At 42.8% G+C, this 14,843-nt stretch overlaps 1 protein-coding gene and 1 pseudogene across 3 annotated transcripts in view; both read right to left on the bottom strand.

Annotated features, from left to right (window-relative positions):
* Nucleotides 1-1,106: 1,106 nt before the first annotated feature.
* On the bottom strand, nucleotides 1,107-1,199 carry LOC121440178 (annotated as a pseudogene).
* A 5,051-nt stretch (nucleotides 1,200-6,250) lies between these two features.
* CUNH18orf25 (chromosome unknown C18orf25 homolog) overlaps nucleotides 6,251-14,843 on the bottom strand; it is a 75,836-nt gene continuing 67,243 nt past the window's right edge. For all 3 annotated transcript variants that reach the window (XM_041640795.1, XM_041640793.1, XM_041640796.1), the window contains 2 exons: nucleotides 14,470-14,596; nucleotides 6,251-10,253 (listed from right to left, as the gene is read on the bottom strand). In XM_041640795.1, the coding sequence (XP_041496729.1) occupies nucleotides 10,064-10,253; nucleotides 14,470-14,596 (317 nt within the window). In that variant the 3' untranslated portion in view covers nucleotides 6,251-10,063. The remainder of the gene's footprint in view (nucleotides 10,254-14,469; nucleotides 14,597-14,843) is intronic.

Here is a 14,843-nt window from a genome sequence, read left to right as displayed (position 1 = left end):
ATCTGGGTGCTCTTCCCTGGGGAAGACTGTTTCTCCTGGTCTCGGCACTCGTCAGCTGTCTGTGGTTCTTTGACAGTGCCCTTTCTTACACGGGAGCTTGTGGGCTGTAGTGAGCGGGACAGGATCGCCATTACAAGATGGCGCCGACATCCTGTCTTGTTGGTAATAAACAACTCCATATTTGGCTATGGCTTTGAGAGCTGCGCGTCCCCGCTTCCCACATGCGCGGTGGATGAGGATCCTTGAGCCTATCCCGATGCGGTCTGGTGTCAGCTGTTGGTGGCAGCCAATCACAGGGCGACCCGTGTGCCAATTCCCTATTTAAGCAGCTGCCTAAGTGCCCTTGGTCCCTTTGCTTCCTGCTGCCTCTCCCCTTCGCTCCCTGCCCCTCGTTTTCCCGCCCTCTCGTTCCATGCTCCCCATCAATCAAGGGCACTCCAGTAAAAGCGTGATCTGAGTGGAATCCTGGTGCGCCGGTCGAGAAGTCCGCCACAGTGGGCAGCCATGTAGCTTTGGTGATTCCTGTTTCTAATGCTTCTGCGTATCAATCTGAACATCCACTGGTCTGGACGCTTCCTAGTTGTATTTCAGTATCTTCTCAGTAAGCAACACGCTTTTGAGGGTCCACTCGCAGAAGAGGAAATTAACCACGACAACAGCAACAAGAATAACCAGAGTAAGACGCAGAAATACGCTTAAAACCACTCAAAGTCCACTTACACGCCACGATGACTATAGGCCGGAAACAGCAACAGGATGTACGCTATCAAGGTAAAAAGTACTTTGAGTAAATACAGAAATAGAAAATGAATAAAATTAAGGAAGGGAGTAGGAGGAAAACAAAGAAGGGCATACAAATAAAAGGAAGAAAGGCCAGGCATGGTTACTAGGTCCTTAATCCCAGCACTCAGGAGGCAGAGGCAGGCGATCTCTGTAAATTCAAGGTTACACTGGCCTATACAGGAAGCTCCATGCCAATCAATCAGGGATATATTAACATAGTGAGATACTGTCTCAAAAAGGAAAGGGAGGTATGAGAGAATGTCCTGAAGAGAAGGGGTTAAAAGCAAGAGAACATTACCAATAATGAGAGAATTCATAACCCAAAAAATCTTTTAAATGTAATTAAAACCTTGTACAGAGGCCATGCTAAACTTCTCTGTATTGTTCCAATTTTAGTATATGTGCTTCGGAAGCAAGGTTTTGCAGTGGCATTTAAAAAAAAAGATTTATTTATTTATTATGTATACCATGGTCTGCCTGCATGTATGTCTGCATGCCAGAAGAGGGCAGTGGATCTCATTATAGATGGTTGTGAGCCACCATGTGGTTTGCTGGGAATTGAATTTAAGCCCTCTGGAAGAGCAGCCAGTGCTCTTAACCTACAAGCCATCTCTTTAGCCCCTTGCAGTGGTATTGCTGACTGTGGACTCACAGTTGAAAAAGAGGAATACAGAAAGCTTCTATGACAACCCATACTCTCACCCCATCCCCACCCCTACAAAATAACAGCCTAGACAGACAGCCATCAAAGAGAACCCTTAAAAATGTAGTAAGGATGCTGAAGTGTACTCTCCACAACCAATGGCTTCTGGCGGGATGCGGGTGGGGAAGGACTGTTTAAGGGGCTGGTCTCTGGGAGTTTGATCATGCTCCAATGAGTATATGGGTAACACAAGTTGAATTTTTTCTCTTTCTCCTCTTCTCCTTTTTTGGGGCAGACCTGGGAGGACTGGGAGATGAGTGTGATCAGAATGATATGAAATTCCCAAATAATCAATAAAAATATTACATGATTGAAAAAAATAAAACCACAAAAGCTTCAAAACACAAAACAAAACAAAAAAAGAGCTAAAGTATAAAATCCTAAGGAGATGGCTCAGTTGATAAAGGCCACGATGAACAGGTCTCAACCCCCACACCCATGCAAAAGTAAAAAGGAAAAGCTGTATCCCAGACTGAGATGGTGTAGAGACAGGAGGATGCCTGGAGCTTGCTGCCTAGTCACTACACTGATCAATGAGCTTCTGGTTGAAAAAAATCAGATAAAGTGCTGGTGAGATGGATCAGTGGGGGAAGGCACTTGCTCTCAAATCTAAAGAGCTAAGCTCAGTTCCCAGAAACCACATCCTGGAAGTCGAGGGCTGACTCCCGCAGACGGTCCTCTTCACACCACATGATGGAAGTCGAGGGCTGACTCCCGCAGACGGTCCTCTTCACGCGTCCCCTGGGCTCTCAAGCTTTGAGCGCCTATTTCCTCTCAAGCTTTGAGCGCCTATTTCCCGGCTTCTGGGCCTGTTCTGAAGGCTGTGCAGTGTTAGACTTGTAGAAAAGCCGCAGGTCTTTAAAGGCTATACTGGCTTCTGGTTCTGCCCTACCACAGTGTAAACAGGCTGCTGCTTCCCAGGACCACACCACAGACTGAGATGCCCCCTACTGCCATGCCTTCTACTCTCAGACAGACAGGAACGTAGCCACCCTTAAGATGCTTTTTCAGCTCACTGATCAAAATGAATGAGAAAAGCAACTAACAGATCTTAACGACTGAAGCAGCAGTGAGAGCATCACGTATTTGTTTGACATCTTTCTGATGGTGCTATTACTGAATATTTGTCTGTTTTCCAGGTAGAATAATCCAGATCCTTTGCCCATCCCTTTTTTCCCCTTAACACACACACGCACACACACACACACACACACACACACACACACACACCCCATAGTCTCACTATGTATCTATCCCTGGCTGGCCTAGAACTTGCTGTGTAGATCTGGACTCGGACACGTGCCCACCTCAGCCTCCCAAGTGCAAGGATTAAAGGTGTGTGCCACTGCCACTGGCCTTTGTCCATTTCTGTGTTTTTAAAATTGGCTTGTAAGAGTAGATACAAACACAAGTCTCTTAGTTGAGGCCTCTAAGTACTTTCTTTTATTGGGTGAACAGTCTTCTCTATTTCTTGAAGCAAATTTCAGTTCCCCAGGGCACACAAAAACAAACAAACAAAACACCAAACCCCCTCAAGCCCTTTTAGCACCCTTAGTTTTCTGAGGTTCTCACCTGTCCACCGGCCTGACAACCTCCGCCACAGAACAGCGATTCAAAATTCACCGCCATGTATTTCAAATGGGCTTCAGTATTAGCAATACTCAACAGTCTACCTCACGTCACCTTCTCACTCTGGAGACGGAAGTGCAACCAGAAGGGAACAGTTCCATGTAGCAAAATTAATAAAAACCCAGAGACAGATATCAGAGTTCAACCTGAAGGTCAGAAAAGCAAAACAGCCAGCCACTCACTGGCTCTTACCTCTACCTCTGTCCGAAATGGAGACCCTGCCTCCAGTAATCCTCGGCATGAGACTGCCTGAGAGTTGTCTCCTTCCATCTTACATTCCTCTCCAGTGCTGGGATTAAAGACGTGTTCCACTTCTACCAGGTTTCTATGATAAACCAGTGTGGCTACTGGGATTAAAAGGTGTGTGTCACCACCGCCTGGTCTGTAAGGTTGGCCAGGGAGGCTGCTTTACTCTCTGATCTTCAGGCAAGCTTTATTTATTGAAATACAGATGAAATACCACTACAGTTTTAACTCCTTCAAGATGTCAATTACCAAAGCCCAGAGGGTGGAGGGTCCCCAAGGAGCTTCTTTCAGCAAAGAGTACGAAGTTACACAGATAGAACTAGCAGCTAAGGTTGGTGACCAGGCAGCATGCCAAGTCTAGACTCCACCTCTTTGTGCCACACGTCTTTGCAGAGTTGACTTAGCCACTGGCACCCGTGCCCATCCTTCACCCACCCATCAAATGAAACAGCAAGGTCCATCAAAAAAAAAAAATTCAGGACTCCGCAAGACTTGAAAGCAGGGATCCCTGCCCAAAGCCCTGCTGCAGTGGCGGAAGCACCATGTTCTCCTGGGTAAGCAGGCATTTCTTCTGTACGTCTCTGCTACTCAGGATCATTGCCTGCCCTCTGAGCTCACACCTCTTGCTGCTGCATCCAGAGCCAGCGTCTCTGAGCCAGAGTTCCTTCCGCTGCAGCCCAGGAACTTCCCTGTGTATTGGTCCTTCTGACCCCTGGCACCCACATGGAAGGAGAGAACTGACTCCTGTAAGGTGTCCTCTGCCCTCCATGCGTGAGTACACACAAGCACACGTGGGCAGCAAAGGAGAGAATAAATGTTTTAAAATTTAGATTTATTTAATTTCTGTGTAGGAATGCTTTGCCTGTGCCTGGTACCCTCAGAGGGCAGAGGAGGACATCATATCCTCTAGAACTGGAATTGCCGTCAGTTATAAACTACCATGTAGGTGCTAGGGATTTAGCCTGGGTCCGCTGCAAGAGCGGCCAGTGCTATTAACCAGAGCCATCTCTCCAGATTCCCATGTTTCAAAATGCAAATGATGAGGATGATAGAAAGCTGACTATGACGGCGCACGCCTTTAATCCCAGCCCTTGGGAGGCAGAAGCAGGCGGATCTCTGTGAGTTCTAGGCCAGCCAGAGCTACATAGTAAAATCCTGTCTGGGGCAGGGGTGGGGGGAGGGGAATAATAGAGCCAGAGAAAAGAATCATACTTACCACGATCTCAGAGGACTACTCCTTCCAGAGCAGTAGTGTAACTAAAATGAAACTAACGCGCGCGTGTGTGCGCCGTGTATGACTGCTCCTTAATTTTTTCCTTTTTAGATTGAAGTTACAATGAGGTGGTGTCTACAGTAAAAAAAAAAACAAAACAAAACAAAAAAAAAAACAAAAAAACAGACCATTATGACAGCAATTCTTGCCTAGTGGTGCTTCTCAGCACCCGGGAAGCAGAGGCGGGTGGATCTGTGAGTTTGAGGCCAGCCTGGTCTACAGAGTGAGTTCCAGGACAGCCAGAATTACACAGAGAAACTGTCTTGAAAAACAACAACAAAAAAAGGGCAGTGGTTCTCAACGTTCCTAATGTTGTAATCCTTTAATATAGTTCTTCATGTTGTAGAGACTCCAACCATAAAATTATTTTTATTGTTACTTCTTAACTGTAATTTTGCCACTGTTATGAACTGTAATATAATACCTGATGTGCAACTCACATGGTCACAATAAACATGATGACAACCACTGCAATAAGGGCAAAGGAAGGCAAAGTCCAAGGAAGAAGCCCAAATGGGGCAAGCACCAACCACGTATTAGTATTATTTTGTATTAGTATTATTTTATTTACTTGTGTCTATTCTGCAAAAGGCAAAAGGTCAGGAAATGAGGTCACCCATAACCAGTTTCCTCTAGAGTCAGGGTGTGCCCCCACAAACTCTTGGTGGGAGCTATCACATACAGGTTTCAGATACAAGGCAGTATGAAGTAGGCGTTTCAAACAAACTGGAAACAGCCCTGCTTCTTGGACTGGGAGGACCTGGAGTTGAGTGACAGGATTTAGGGGCTAGGCCTTATTCCATCTAGATCCTCATTCTTCTTCATTCACTTTACAAAAGTCATAAGGTGTTCAAACACGACTTCTACCATTTTGGTAACCAAATACAATTCTGAAAGCAGAACCAAACTAGGGAAAGAGTTTGTGAGGTTCTTTGTAAACTACAGTATTAAATCAACGTGCAGTCGCGGCAGTCAGACCCTGGCATGGTGCTTTCTGGAAAGTGATTAGTCCTGAATGGAGTTTTGTTCCTGGGAGCAAACGTACCTCAGATTGTGCCAAAAATCACTGATCCTAGCTAAGGAGAAAGATTCAGGCTACAGAGAAACTAATGTAAAACTACCTTTCTTTTTTAAGTGCTTTTACATTGTGTGTGTCAGGGCATACATGCAAGTGTATACTGGGGGTGTGGAGGATTACCATCCAGCTCCCTGAGGCGGTCTTCTGATGGCCTAGGGCTTACAAATGACAGGCCTGTCTGGGCATTCTGCTCCACGGATCCTCTTGTCTCACACCTCCCCAGGGCTGAGATTCCAAGCCTGTTCCACCTTCAGCTTTTTACATGGGTACTGAAGATCAAACCCAGGTCCTCATGTTTGGCAAACACTTTACCAACTGAGCCAACCTCTTAGTGCCATGAAACTATTTTTGCCTAGATCTGACACAGGCTACTCACAACACATCTTAGAAATAGGATACATCTATGGGTTAGCTCACATGGTGTCTTAAAATGGTCTATTAACAAAATAGAACATTTTTTCCTCCAAAGCTGGGGGACGGTTCCAGGCACTACCTTATTAACTAAGGCAGGAAAAAAAATTCTCACCAAGTATCATTGTTTAAATACACTCTATTTTTATTTTGTCTTAAAATAGTTTAACCTTTATGCTACAGACTTATTTCAAAAAACAAAATCTTATCTTGCACCAAAAAATATATATATAACACTCTGTTTATTTTTTTTCTCCAAAGACCATTAAATACTAAATGGAAACAAAAACTAAATAATGATGTAAAGAACCAAATTCATTTTACAAACTCGAGTTGCACATTTGGGAAACATTACTTCTACGCAATGATCTGTCGTCACTGCGTCAAGTCCACGCTCAGTCCCCAGCAACAGCAGATCTGTTAACGCCAAGTGCACTGGTTCCTAGCCATACAATGGCTGACAATTCATGTTCAAGGTAAGAAGAGCAAAGGATTCAATGACCTTCGCACTCTTTAAAGAACAAAGCAACAACAAAAACATTTCCTAGTTTCCAGTGATTTTTTAAGATCACTACCCTTTGAAATTTGTTAGAGAATAAGTAGTGTTTTAAATAAAAAGAAAAAATACAACAGCATTGGACTAAAATACGTGATTATTTTAAACAAACAGTGCACAATCTGAGGGAGTTGGGTTAGGGTGCAGCAGTTTTATATACACATGGAAGTCACATCACACACATATGGGAGAGCAGGAATTGGGGCTCAGCGCTTTGCCTTAAAGGGGGGGGGAGGGTGACTGTCAAAACTAAAACAAAGTCATGCCCCAGGCTTTGGCAAGCCTTGGGACACAAACAAAAAAGCAGGCAATGAATCTGTCTTAAGTTAGTCATGGTGTTAATCTCTAATAGTGGATGGACAAATAGCTAAACTAGCAAACCGGGCAGGCCATGCGCGTAACCGTGCTGACAAGCACATGCAACGGCCGCTCTCTCACCACTGACAGCATCCAGTTAGTCCACAGGAGTGGTTCTCAACTGTCCTATTGCTAATCCACAACCATAAAACTATTTTCATTGCTACTTCATAACTGTAATTTTGCTACTGTTGTGAATTGTAGTGGAAATATCTGATATACAGATGGTCTTAGGAGACCCCTGTGAAAGGGCTGTCCACTCCTCAAAGGGGTCGTGACGCACAGGTTGAGAACCACTGGTCTACAAAGAGCAGCAGTTGCCTTACAGAGCAGTCACAGTGGCAAATAGCCAGGTTTCTGCTCCTCTGGTTTTTCAAATTGGAGGGGAAGGGAATTAACCACATTAATGGCATAAACCAATCTGGATCCCACTGTAACCCAAACAGTATCTTGGCAAAGCATAAAGAACTACTTATGTTACCAAACATAAAACTTTAATTAGAAAATAATACTTTTAAAGACAATTTCAAATATTATGAGATTTATGTCACAGAATTTGATTAACACCTCACCAGAAACCTTATTTCCACTCTCCTGGATGTAGCAATAGAGAGAGCTGAAGAGGAGTTCAAATGCCCTCTTAATTAGTTATTTGATGGGAAAGTCCCGTGCGTTTTACAGAGAGCCGACTGCCTCAAGCATCCCCTCACTCCTTGCATATTAATGCCTACATCTCTACTCTGATGCAGGGAGTCAAGTAGACAGGGACCTGTATCAGGAGTAAGGATCTGTCTGTGCAACCTAAGACAAAGGCAAAAGGCCAGAAAAGAGCGTGGAGCACTCCATTCTGTCCCCAATCCACAGTGCACCCAAAGTTAGGGGATGGCTAACAAGGACTAAAGAAACTGTCAGGGGAAATCGCCTGTAGTATAGACTTGAACAAAACATTAGTAACATGAAAACAAGCCATGCAAAAACATTCTTTAAATGGGGCTGTGCCCTGATACTGGGGGAGATAGATAAAAGCTGCGAAAACTTCAAGTCATACACTCCACTATATTCTCTTATCAATGATTTTCTGGAAAGCAAAGACCAGAAATTATATATTTCTCCTTTGTTGAGCATTTTAATTCAAGTAAAAAAATGTGTAACAGTAAAACTCAATAAATTAATCCTAAAGCAAGAGGTGAAGGCCCAAAGATATACCAGCAGTGAATTTTCAAAGTTCTATTTCGGTCTGGCCTCTGGGTCTTTGGTTTCTGTCTAGGACTGTGGCAGGTGAGGGCAGTAAATGACGGACTGAAACTGGAGAGTCATAATTTTTAAAGTCTAATTAGTAGTAGACTAAAGAAAAAAACTGAAAAGTTGATGAGCAGAGGGCAGATCAAATGACTACCACCAGATAAGACCAAAAAAGAAAAAAAAGAAAGCCACATGCTCAAATATAAGCTACTGAAGGAACCCACAGAAGAACTGAAGTAACAAGAAAGAAAATTAATGAATAAACTTGTCTTTACATAAGAAAAGAGAAAACGTCAGGCTGACTCATGCATGAGCGTGCAAACTGTGTCTCATTCCTCTTAGGGCCTCCACAGCATCCACCCTGCACACTGCTTTATGCAGAATGGGTCCTTGGTCAATGTGTGTGCACTGAATGAAAATGGCAGGTCTCATCCTACGATCAGATCAGAAAGAACCACCAAGGCATAAGGAGGGAAGCAAAAGGACATGGCAACCCCACATGTAACAAAGCAAACAAAAACCAAACGTGAAACCTTCTGAGCCAGTATTACTTCACTCCCCCTGGGCACAATACATAGTGTTCTAATTCTAGGTATTGCTTTTTAAAAGTTCTTCACTAGTAACTACAACGTTATAGGAAAAAGGTAGTAACTAATGCCACAAAATTCCTCTGCTGGCATTTCCTAAATTCCCTGAAGTTTCTATTACCCTTTACTAATCCTTTTAGATACTGTAAGACTTAGAGTACTTATCAATGTGCTTTGCATTTGATTTCTTATGGTATATCTTCATTTCTCTTGTGTATGTATTTTAGAAGGCAAAGAAAACTACCCAAACACAGCATGAGGTCCAGTTAAACAGTTGTTACACACCCTCTGTGGAACAACAAGCTATAAGAAAAGGCGCCTCCCTCTCAGATTTGCAAGTGCCTACAGACTTAGATGCTACACAGCCTCTTATGCTCTTCCTACTCAAGTAACAGGTTTCCCTGTTTGCCTTCCTATTTGAATAAACCAGGGAGGGGGGAAGCTGAGAGAGAGAGAGAGAGAGAGAGAGAGAGAGAGATTGATTGATTTACCACTGATCTCTCAATGCACTCTTCAGACATCCAGAAACTCTCAAGAATTAATTATTGCGACAAGGAGACCAACTGAGTCCCCTTAATAGTATCTGGAAATAAAGGGTGGGGGGCATTTCAAATACCTGTGTTATGGCAAATTGACAAGGAGCTATGTCAGGAAAGAAGGCAGAAGATGTAAGCTAAAGAAAAATATATTTTATAATACTTCTGTCTTCCACTTTGCAGGAAGGGTTTTCGAAATGCACATGCCCTACCAGGTGCCAACGAGAAGGCCCTGACTGATATGTATGCAAATGCCCTAGGGTAGGAGTGACAATGAGGCAGACGGAGGGTGGTCATATCTAGATATTAATTTCATTATACAGAAAAATAAATATAAGATTCAAAACCTGAAATCCATTTTGACTAGTAAGTAAAATATTATTCTAAATGGAGAGTGACTTTTAAGATAAGTCACTAAGCAAAATGAAGTTCTCTAATAAATCCACCATTCTCATGTTCTTACTGAGAAAAAAAATTATTTTCTCTGTGTTAAGTTATTTTCCTAAGTGAATTGTTTTAATAAAAAGTGGGGGAGGTTACCATGAATTTCAGTTCCACAAATGCCACAAACAGCTTCTGAAGCTGAAGCTATGACAATGAACTTCCATGTCACAAAGAGGAGGAGGTGGAGGGAAACAGTGCAGAGAAACAGTGACATTGCATTACAGTAGGTATTTACGCCTGCTATCCTCATCCAAGGTGAGGTCAACAACTTCTGCTGGGGAAGCCCACGTCTGCTGGGGAGTCACAGCAGTCCATGACTGTGTTTGCCGGGAGCCACCATACTGCGTGCCAGAGCCATGCTTCCAGGAAGAGACACTCTGTATCACACCTCCTCGGGGGTGAGCACACCTGCAATTGTGTAAAGAATAGAGCCCAGTTACTTACTGTTAGGAAGCTGAGATGCTGTGACTCCAGCTGCACTCATCAACACTACCAATCCCATTATGCACACTTTGCTCAGTCTACGGGGGGGGGGGGGGGGGGGGGGGGGGGCTTGGTCCTGCCTCAAGTGCTATGACAGACTTTGTTGACTCCTCATAGAATGGTCTCACCTTGAGGAATGGTTGGGGGTGGGGTGGGGAGAAGGTGGGGAGACTGGGAGGACAGGAGGGAGAGGGAGCTGGGATTGGGATTTAAAATAAGATTGTTTTAAAAATTTATATATAAAAAAAGTTTATTTTACAAGACCAAGGGTTTGTCAGCTCCTGAGTTGTACCAGGGTCAGTTACTGACAACAGGGAAGATGGTTTTCTATGAACTCACTTAAATTAAATCTCTCATTTCTATGATACGGACATAGAAATTCCCCCCCAAAAATGAACAATCTTAGTTGAAACAACAAGAAAAACAGAAAAAATCTACTTGTAAAGTAAGTTTTGTGACACAAATAACCATGTTAAGAACAATGAAGACGAACTAGGCTGTTGGTGGTGCACGCCTGTAATCCCAGCACTCAGGAGGCAAAGGTGCGAGTTCTGTTGCAGAATATTATTTTAAGGTGTGTTACTTTTGTTTCTGCTGTGGAACATTTGTTTAATGATGCAAAGATGTATGGCTTTTGTTTATATTGCATTTGTTTAACTCTGTGAAGCTGTGATTCTCCACCCCCCCCCCCCCCCCCCCCCACACACACACAGGATTTCTCTGTGTAGCCCTGGCTTTCCTAGAACTAGCTTTTAAACCATACATTGCCCGGAAAAAAAAATATCTACCTGTTAACCTGCCAACAACTAAGAGAACTATGGAAGAATAGAGCCACTGGGGCCAAGGCACAGGGCATATGTATTTTTGTATTTTGTTGTTGTATTTTTTGGGTTTTCTTTTCTTTTCTTTCTTTCTTTCTTTTTTTTTTATTTTTTTTTTTTGAGACAAGGTTTTGCTATGTATCCCAGATAGCCTTAAACTGACTAGGTATCAAAACTCACCTTGAACTTGCACTAATTCACCTATCTCAGCATCCTGAATGCTAGAATTACAGGTGTGGGCCATCACACCTGACTGAGAACACAGATTTCCTAAGTACCAGAGAATCTGTTCAAGAAATGGGCCAAGTACCCACTAAGCCAGAGGCTAATACAATATATTCAAAGACTTTCTAGCAAAAGTATTAAAATAAGAAACCCACAGCACAGTGTCTAATCCCAAACCCTCCAGTCTGTTAAGTAAACACAGACTAAGTGAAGGGAAATGGCCATGGAAGTGGAACACTGACAGAAATTATTTTGATGGGATACTTATGCAGTTTCATATATATTACCTCACTGGCCTTTTCAAATAACCCTATGAGGTGGAATGGAAGTCATTACCCTGTCTACAGACAGAAACAGGCTTAAGCAGGTGACAGGGTTTACCTGGTCATAGAACTCTTCAAGGAACTTTGAGACAAGTCTACTTTAAATAGGCATAAATGAAATGAATCATATTCAAGTATGAAGTTCTCTAAAAGTTCAAAAGCTCATTTGCACAAGCATTCTAATTTAAGTAAAGCTGACTAGAAAGTCAAAAAGAATTCAGGGACTAAGGAGCCACCAAGGCAGTCAATGTAATCTTTGGCAGAATTCCTATATCATCTAAACAAAGGGATAGAAAGTCCCACTGTTACTCTTCCCAAGGAATCCCAGGCAGTGGTTTTAAAGGGATCTAATTGAATCTGTATTTTACGGAAGAGATGGACCAAGGATGAAATGCAACTTACATTCAGAACTACAGTAAAGTCACACTTCCATTAAGGTTTATTCTCCTCTAAGTAACTATGCTTCCTCAAACGACAGCTGAAATACTACTGTTTGGTCCAGAGGACTGTTGCTTGGTCCCAAAGGTATTTGTTAAACATGAAAACAGATTCCAGAAAAGTATTTGTTGTAGGAGCAGGAAGTGCGAGCGAGAGTTTAAAGTCTGCATTTATTACTGAAGCGTGAACAGCCACAGTGGACAGATGAAGCGCATATTTAGCTAAGCGGTCACTTCTGCACTGTGTTGCAAGCAGTTCTAATGACCAGAAGCGAAAGGGGCAGTTAGGACACTGGAACACCTAAAAGACCCAAGGATGAGAACAAGCCTGACCACCTGAGTTTGTCTTCAGAATTCTCTAGAGGACATGGTGATCATACCGCTCGGGCCTAAAGCTTTTCTGGCTCTAGACAGCTGTAGCCAGGTGGTTAGCTTCCAGAGAACCACCATAAACTGTAGAGCCCCTTGGAGATTTCAAAGATAAGTGACACAGACCAGATTCTAGAGGACAATTCTTGGGTGATCACATCTACACAATTCAGCCACCACAGAACACAATAAACTGCCCATTAAGATTCAAGTTGGGGGTTAAGAGAACATACTACTCTTGCAGAGACCCCGAGTTCAGTTACTAGCACCCACCATGGGAAATTCACAACCATCTACAACTCCAGCTTCAGAGGAGCTGACAGCACCTGAACTCACTCATGTGCCCGTATCCCCACAAACAATGAAAAAATAAACAATTTTTAAAAGAATCAAACTGGGCATTAAAGAAGATACTAACATGACCTCCAAGGTCATCAGTGCCTAGGATTTGTTGGAAGTCAGGATCAAAATCACTAAGGGAATGGCCTGGGGAAATCAAGAATACAGAGTGTAGTCACAAGAGAGTATCTGTCTGTGCTTTGATCTGTGTGCTGGATACTTTAAAAATAAACAGTTTGCAAATATTAAGGTGTACAATATGACTTGTTTTGTGTGTTATAAGCAGTAAAGCATTCATTTTTTTATGGTTTAAGTACCTCAAACATCTTAAATAGAATGATAGCCAGGAAATGAATGACACACTGAGGATTTTTTCTTCTTCATCATGAAAACACGGTCCTACAGCCCCAATATATAACTATATAATTTAAACCACTGCTTGGCCTATTAGCTCTAGCTTCTAATTAGCTAGCTCTTACATCTTAATTTAACCCATTTCTATTAATCTGTATATCGCTGTGTGGCTGTGGCTTAACGGCAAGGTTCCAGTTCATCTGTCTCCGGTGGTGACATCTCCCTGATTCCGCCTTCTTTCTCCCAGCATTCAGTTTAGTTTTCCCCACCTAGCTCTGTTCTGCCCTGCTATAGGCTCAAAGAAGTTTCTTTATTCATTAACCAATAAAAGCAACACATATACAGAAGGACTTACCACATCACAGAAAAAGAACTTTTAGGGGCAGGAGTTAATGTATGTGTTCATGTGGATATATGCACATGTGCAAATATGTGTGGTATATGCACCCATTTTGTGTGTGCATACCCACATATGGAGGCCTACAGACAACTTCAGCAATCTTCCTCAACTGCTTCTTTCCCGCCCCCCACCCCCACCCCAAGACAATGAACCCGAGGCTCATCAATCCTGCTAGACTGGCTGGCCAAGGGGCTTTAAGGCTCCATCAGCACTGGGGTTATAGATACAGCCGCCCTAAGAGCTGTGGATCAGAAATCAGGTCCTCATGTTTTGTGCCACAGGCACTTTACCAATAAAGTCACCTCCTGGGCCAAGAACTTTTCTAAAGCGCATAAAGCAAGCCAGTGTTGGAGAAATGTTTCAACTACTTTGTAAAATAAAGTCCATTACAGAAATAATTTATAGTTTATAATGATAGGGATGGAAATTTTCATGTAGTAAGACTACAATGGTTTTTATAAGCCCCACAGAGTTGTTCTTGAGGCTTGGAATTTCAAGGCATTAAAATAAAAATAAACAATTTTCATGCATTAACCCATGCACTTTCCTATATTATGGAAGGCATGGGATAGCCTACACCTTCATGCCAACCAGGATGAGGTCTACCACTTTCTTTCCTTTAAGATTTTATTTATTTTATTTTATGAGTGTTCTATCTGTGTGTACACCTTCATGCCAGAAGAGAGCATCAGATCCCACTATAGATGGCTGTAAGTCACCATGTTGTTGCTGGGAATTGAACTCAGGACCTCTGGAGGAGCACTTGTGCTCTTAAGGGCTGAGCCATCTCTCCAGCCCTGATCTATGACTTATCTTTTGGTTTAAAGAGAGTCACAATGTAAAGTATCAGAATACCCCCAGGTACTCGCCTACCTGGCATGCTCCTGAACACCCACAATCTCCACTTCGCTATCTGAAGAGGCAATATTAATTTCTTCATTAAGTGGTGCATTGCCAACAGATGTTTTGTCACTTGCTAGGAATCCTGGATCCAAATGACCTGAGAGAGAAGGGGAGAAAAGCAAGCAATACAGATTGATTCCTTTAAGCAAAAACTCAGTGATAGATTACTCATCTAAATTAATTACAGAAATAAGTAACTCTATTCAGGCTCTATTAGCCACAGCAAAACTGTTACCACTGTCATATAAACAGGGGCACAACCCTGCATTTGTTGGTTTTTTTCTTCCTTTTTCCATTTTTTGTGTGCATGTGTGTCTGTGTTTGTCATGCATGTGTGTACACTG

The sequence above is a fragment of the Microtus oregoni genome, unplaced genomic scaffold, assembly GCF_018167655.1.
Source record: "Microtus oregoni isolate MIOR12 unplaced genomic scaffold, Mior012 000065F_ref0000479, whole genome shotgun sequence".
In the NCBI taxonomy this organism is placed as follows: Eukaryota; Metazoa; Chordata; class Mammalia; order Rodentia; family Cricetidae; genus Microtus; species Microtus oregoni.
This window is presented reverse-complemented; position numbering and strand designations above follow the sequence as displayed.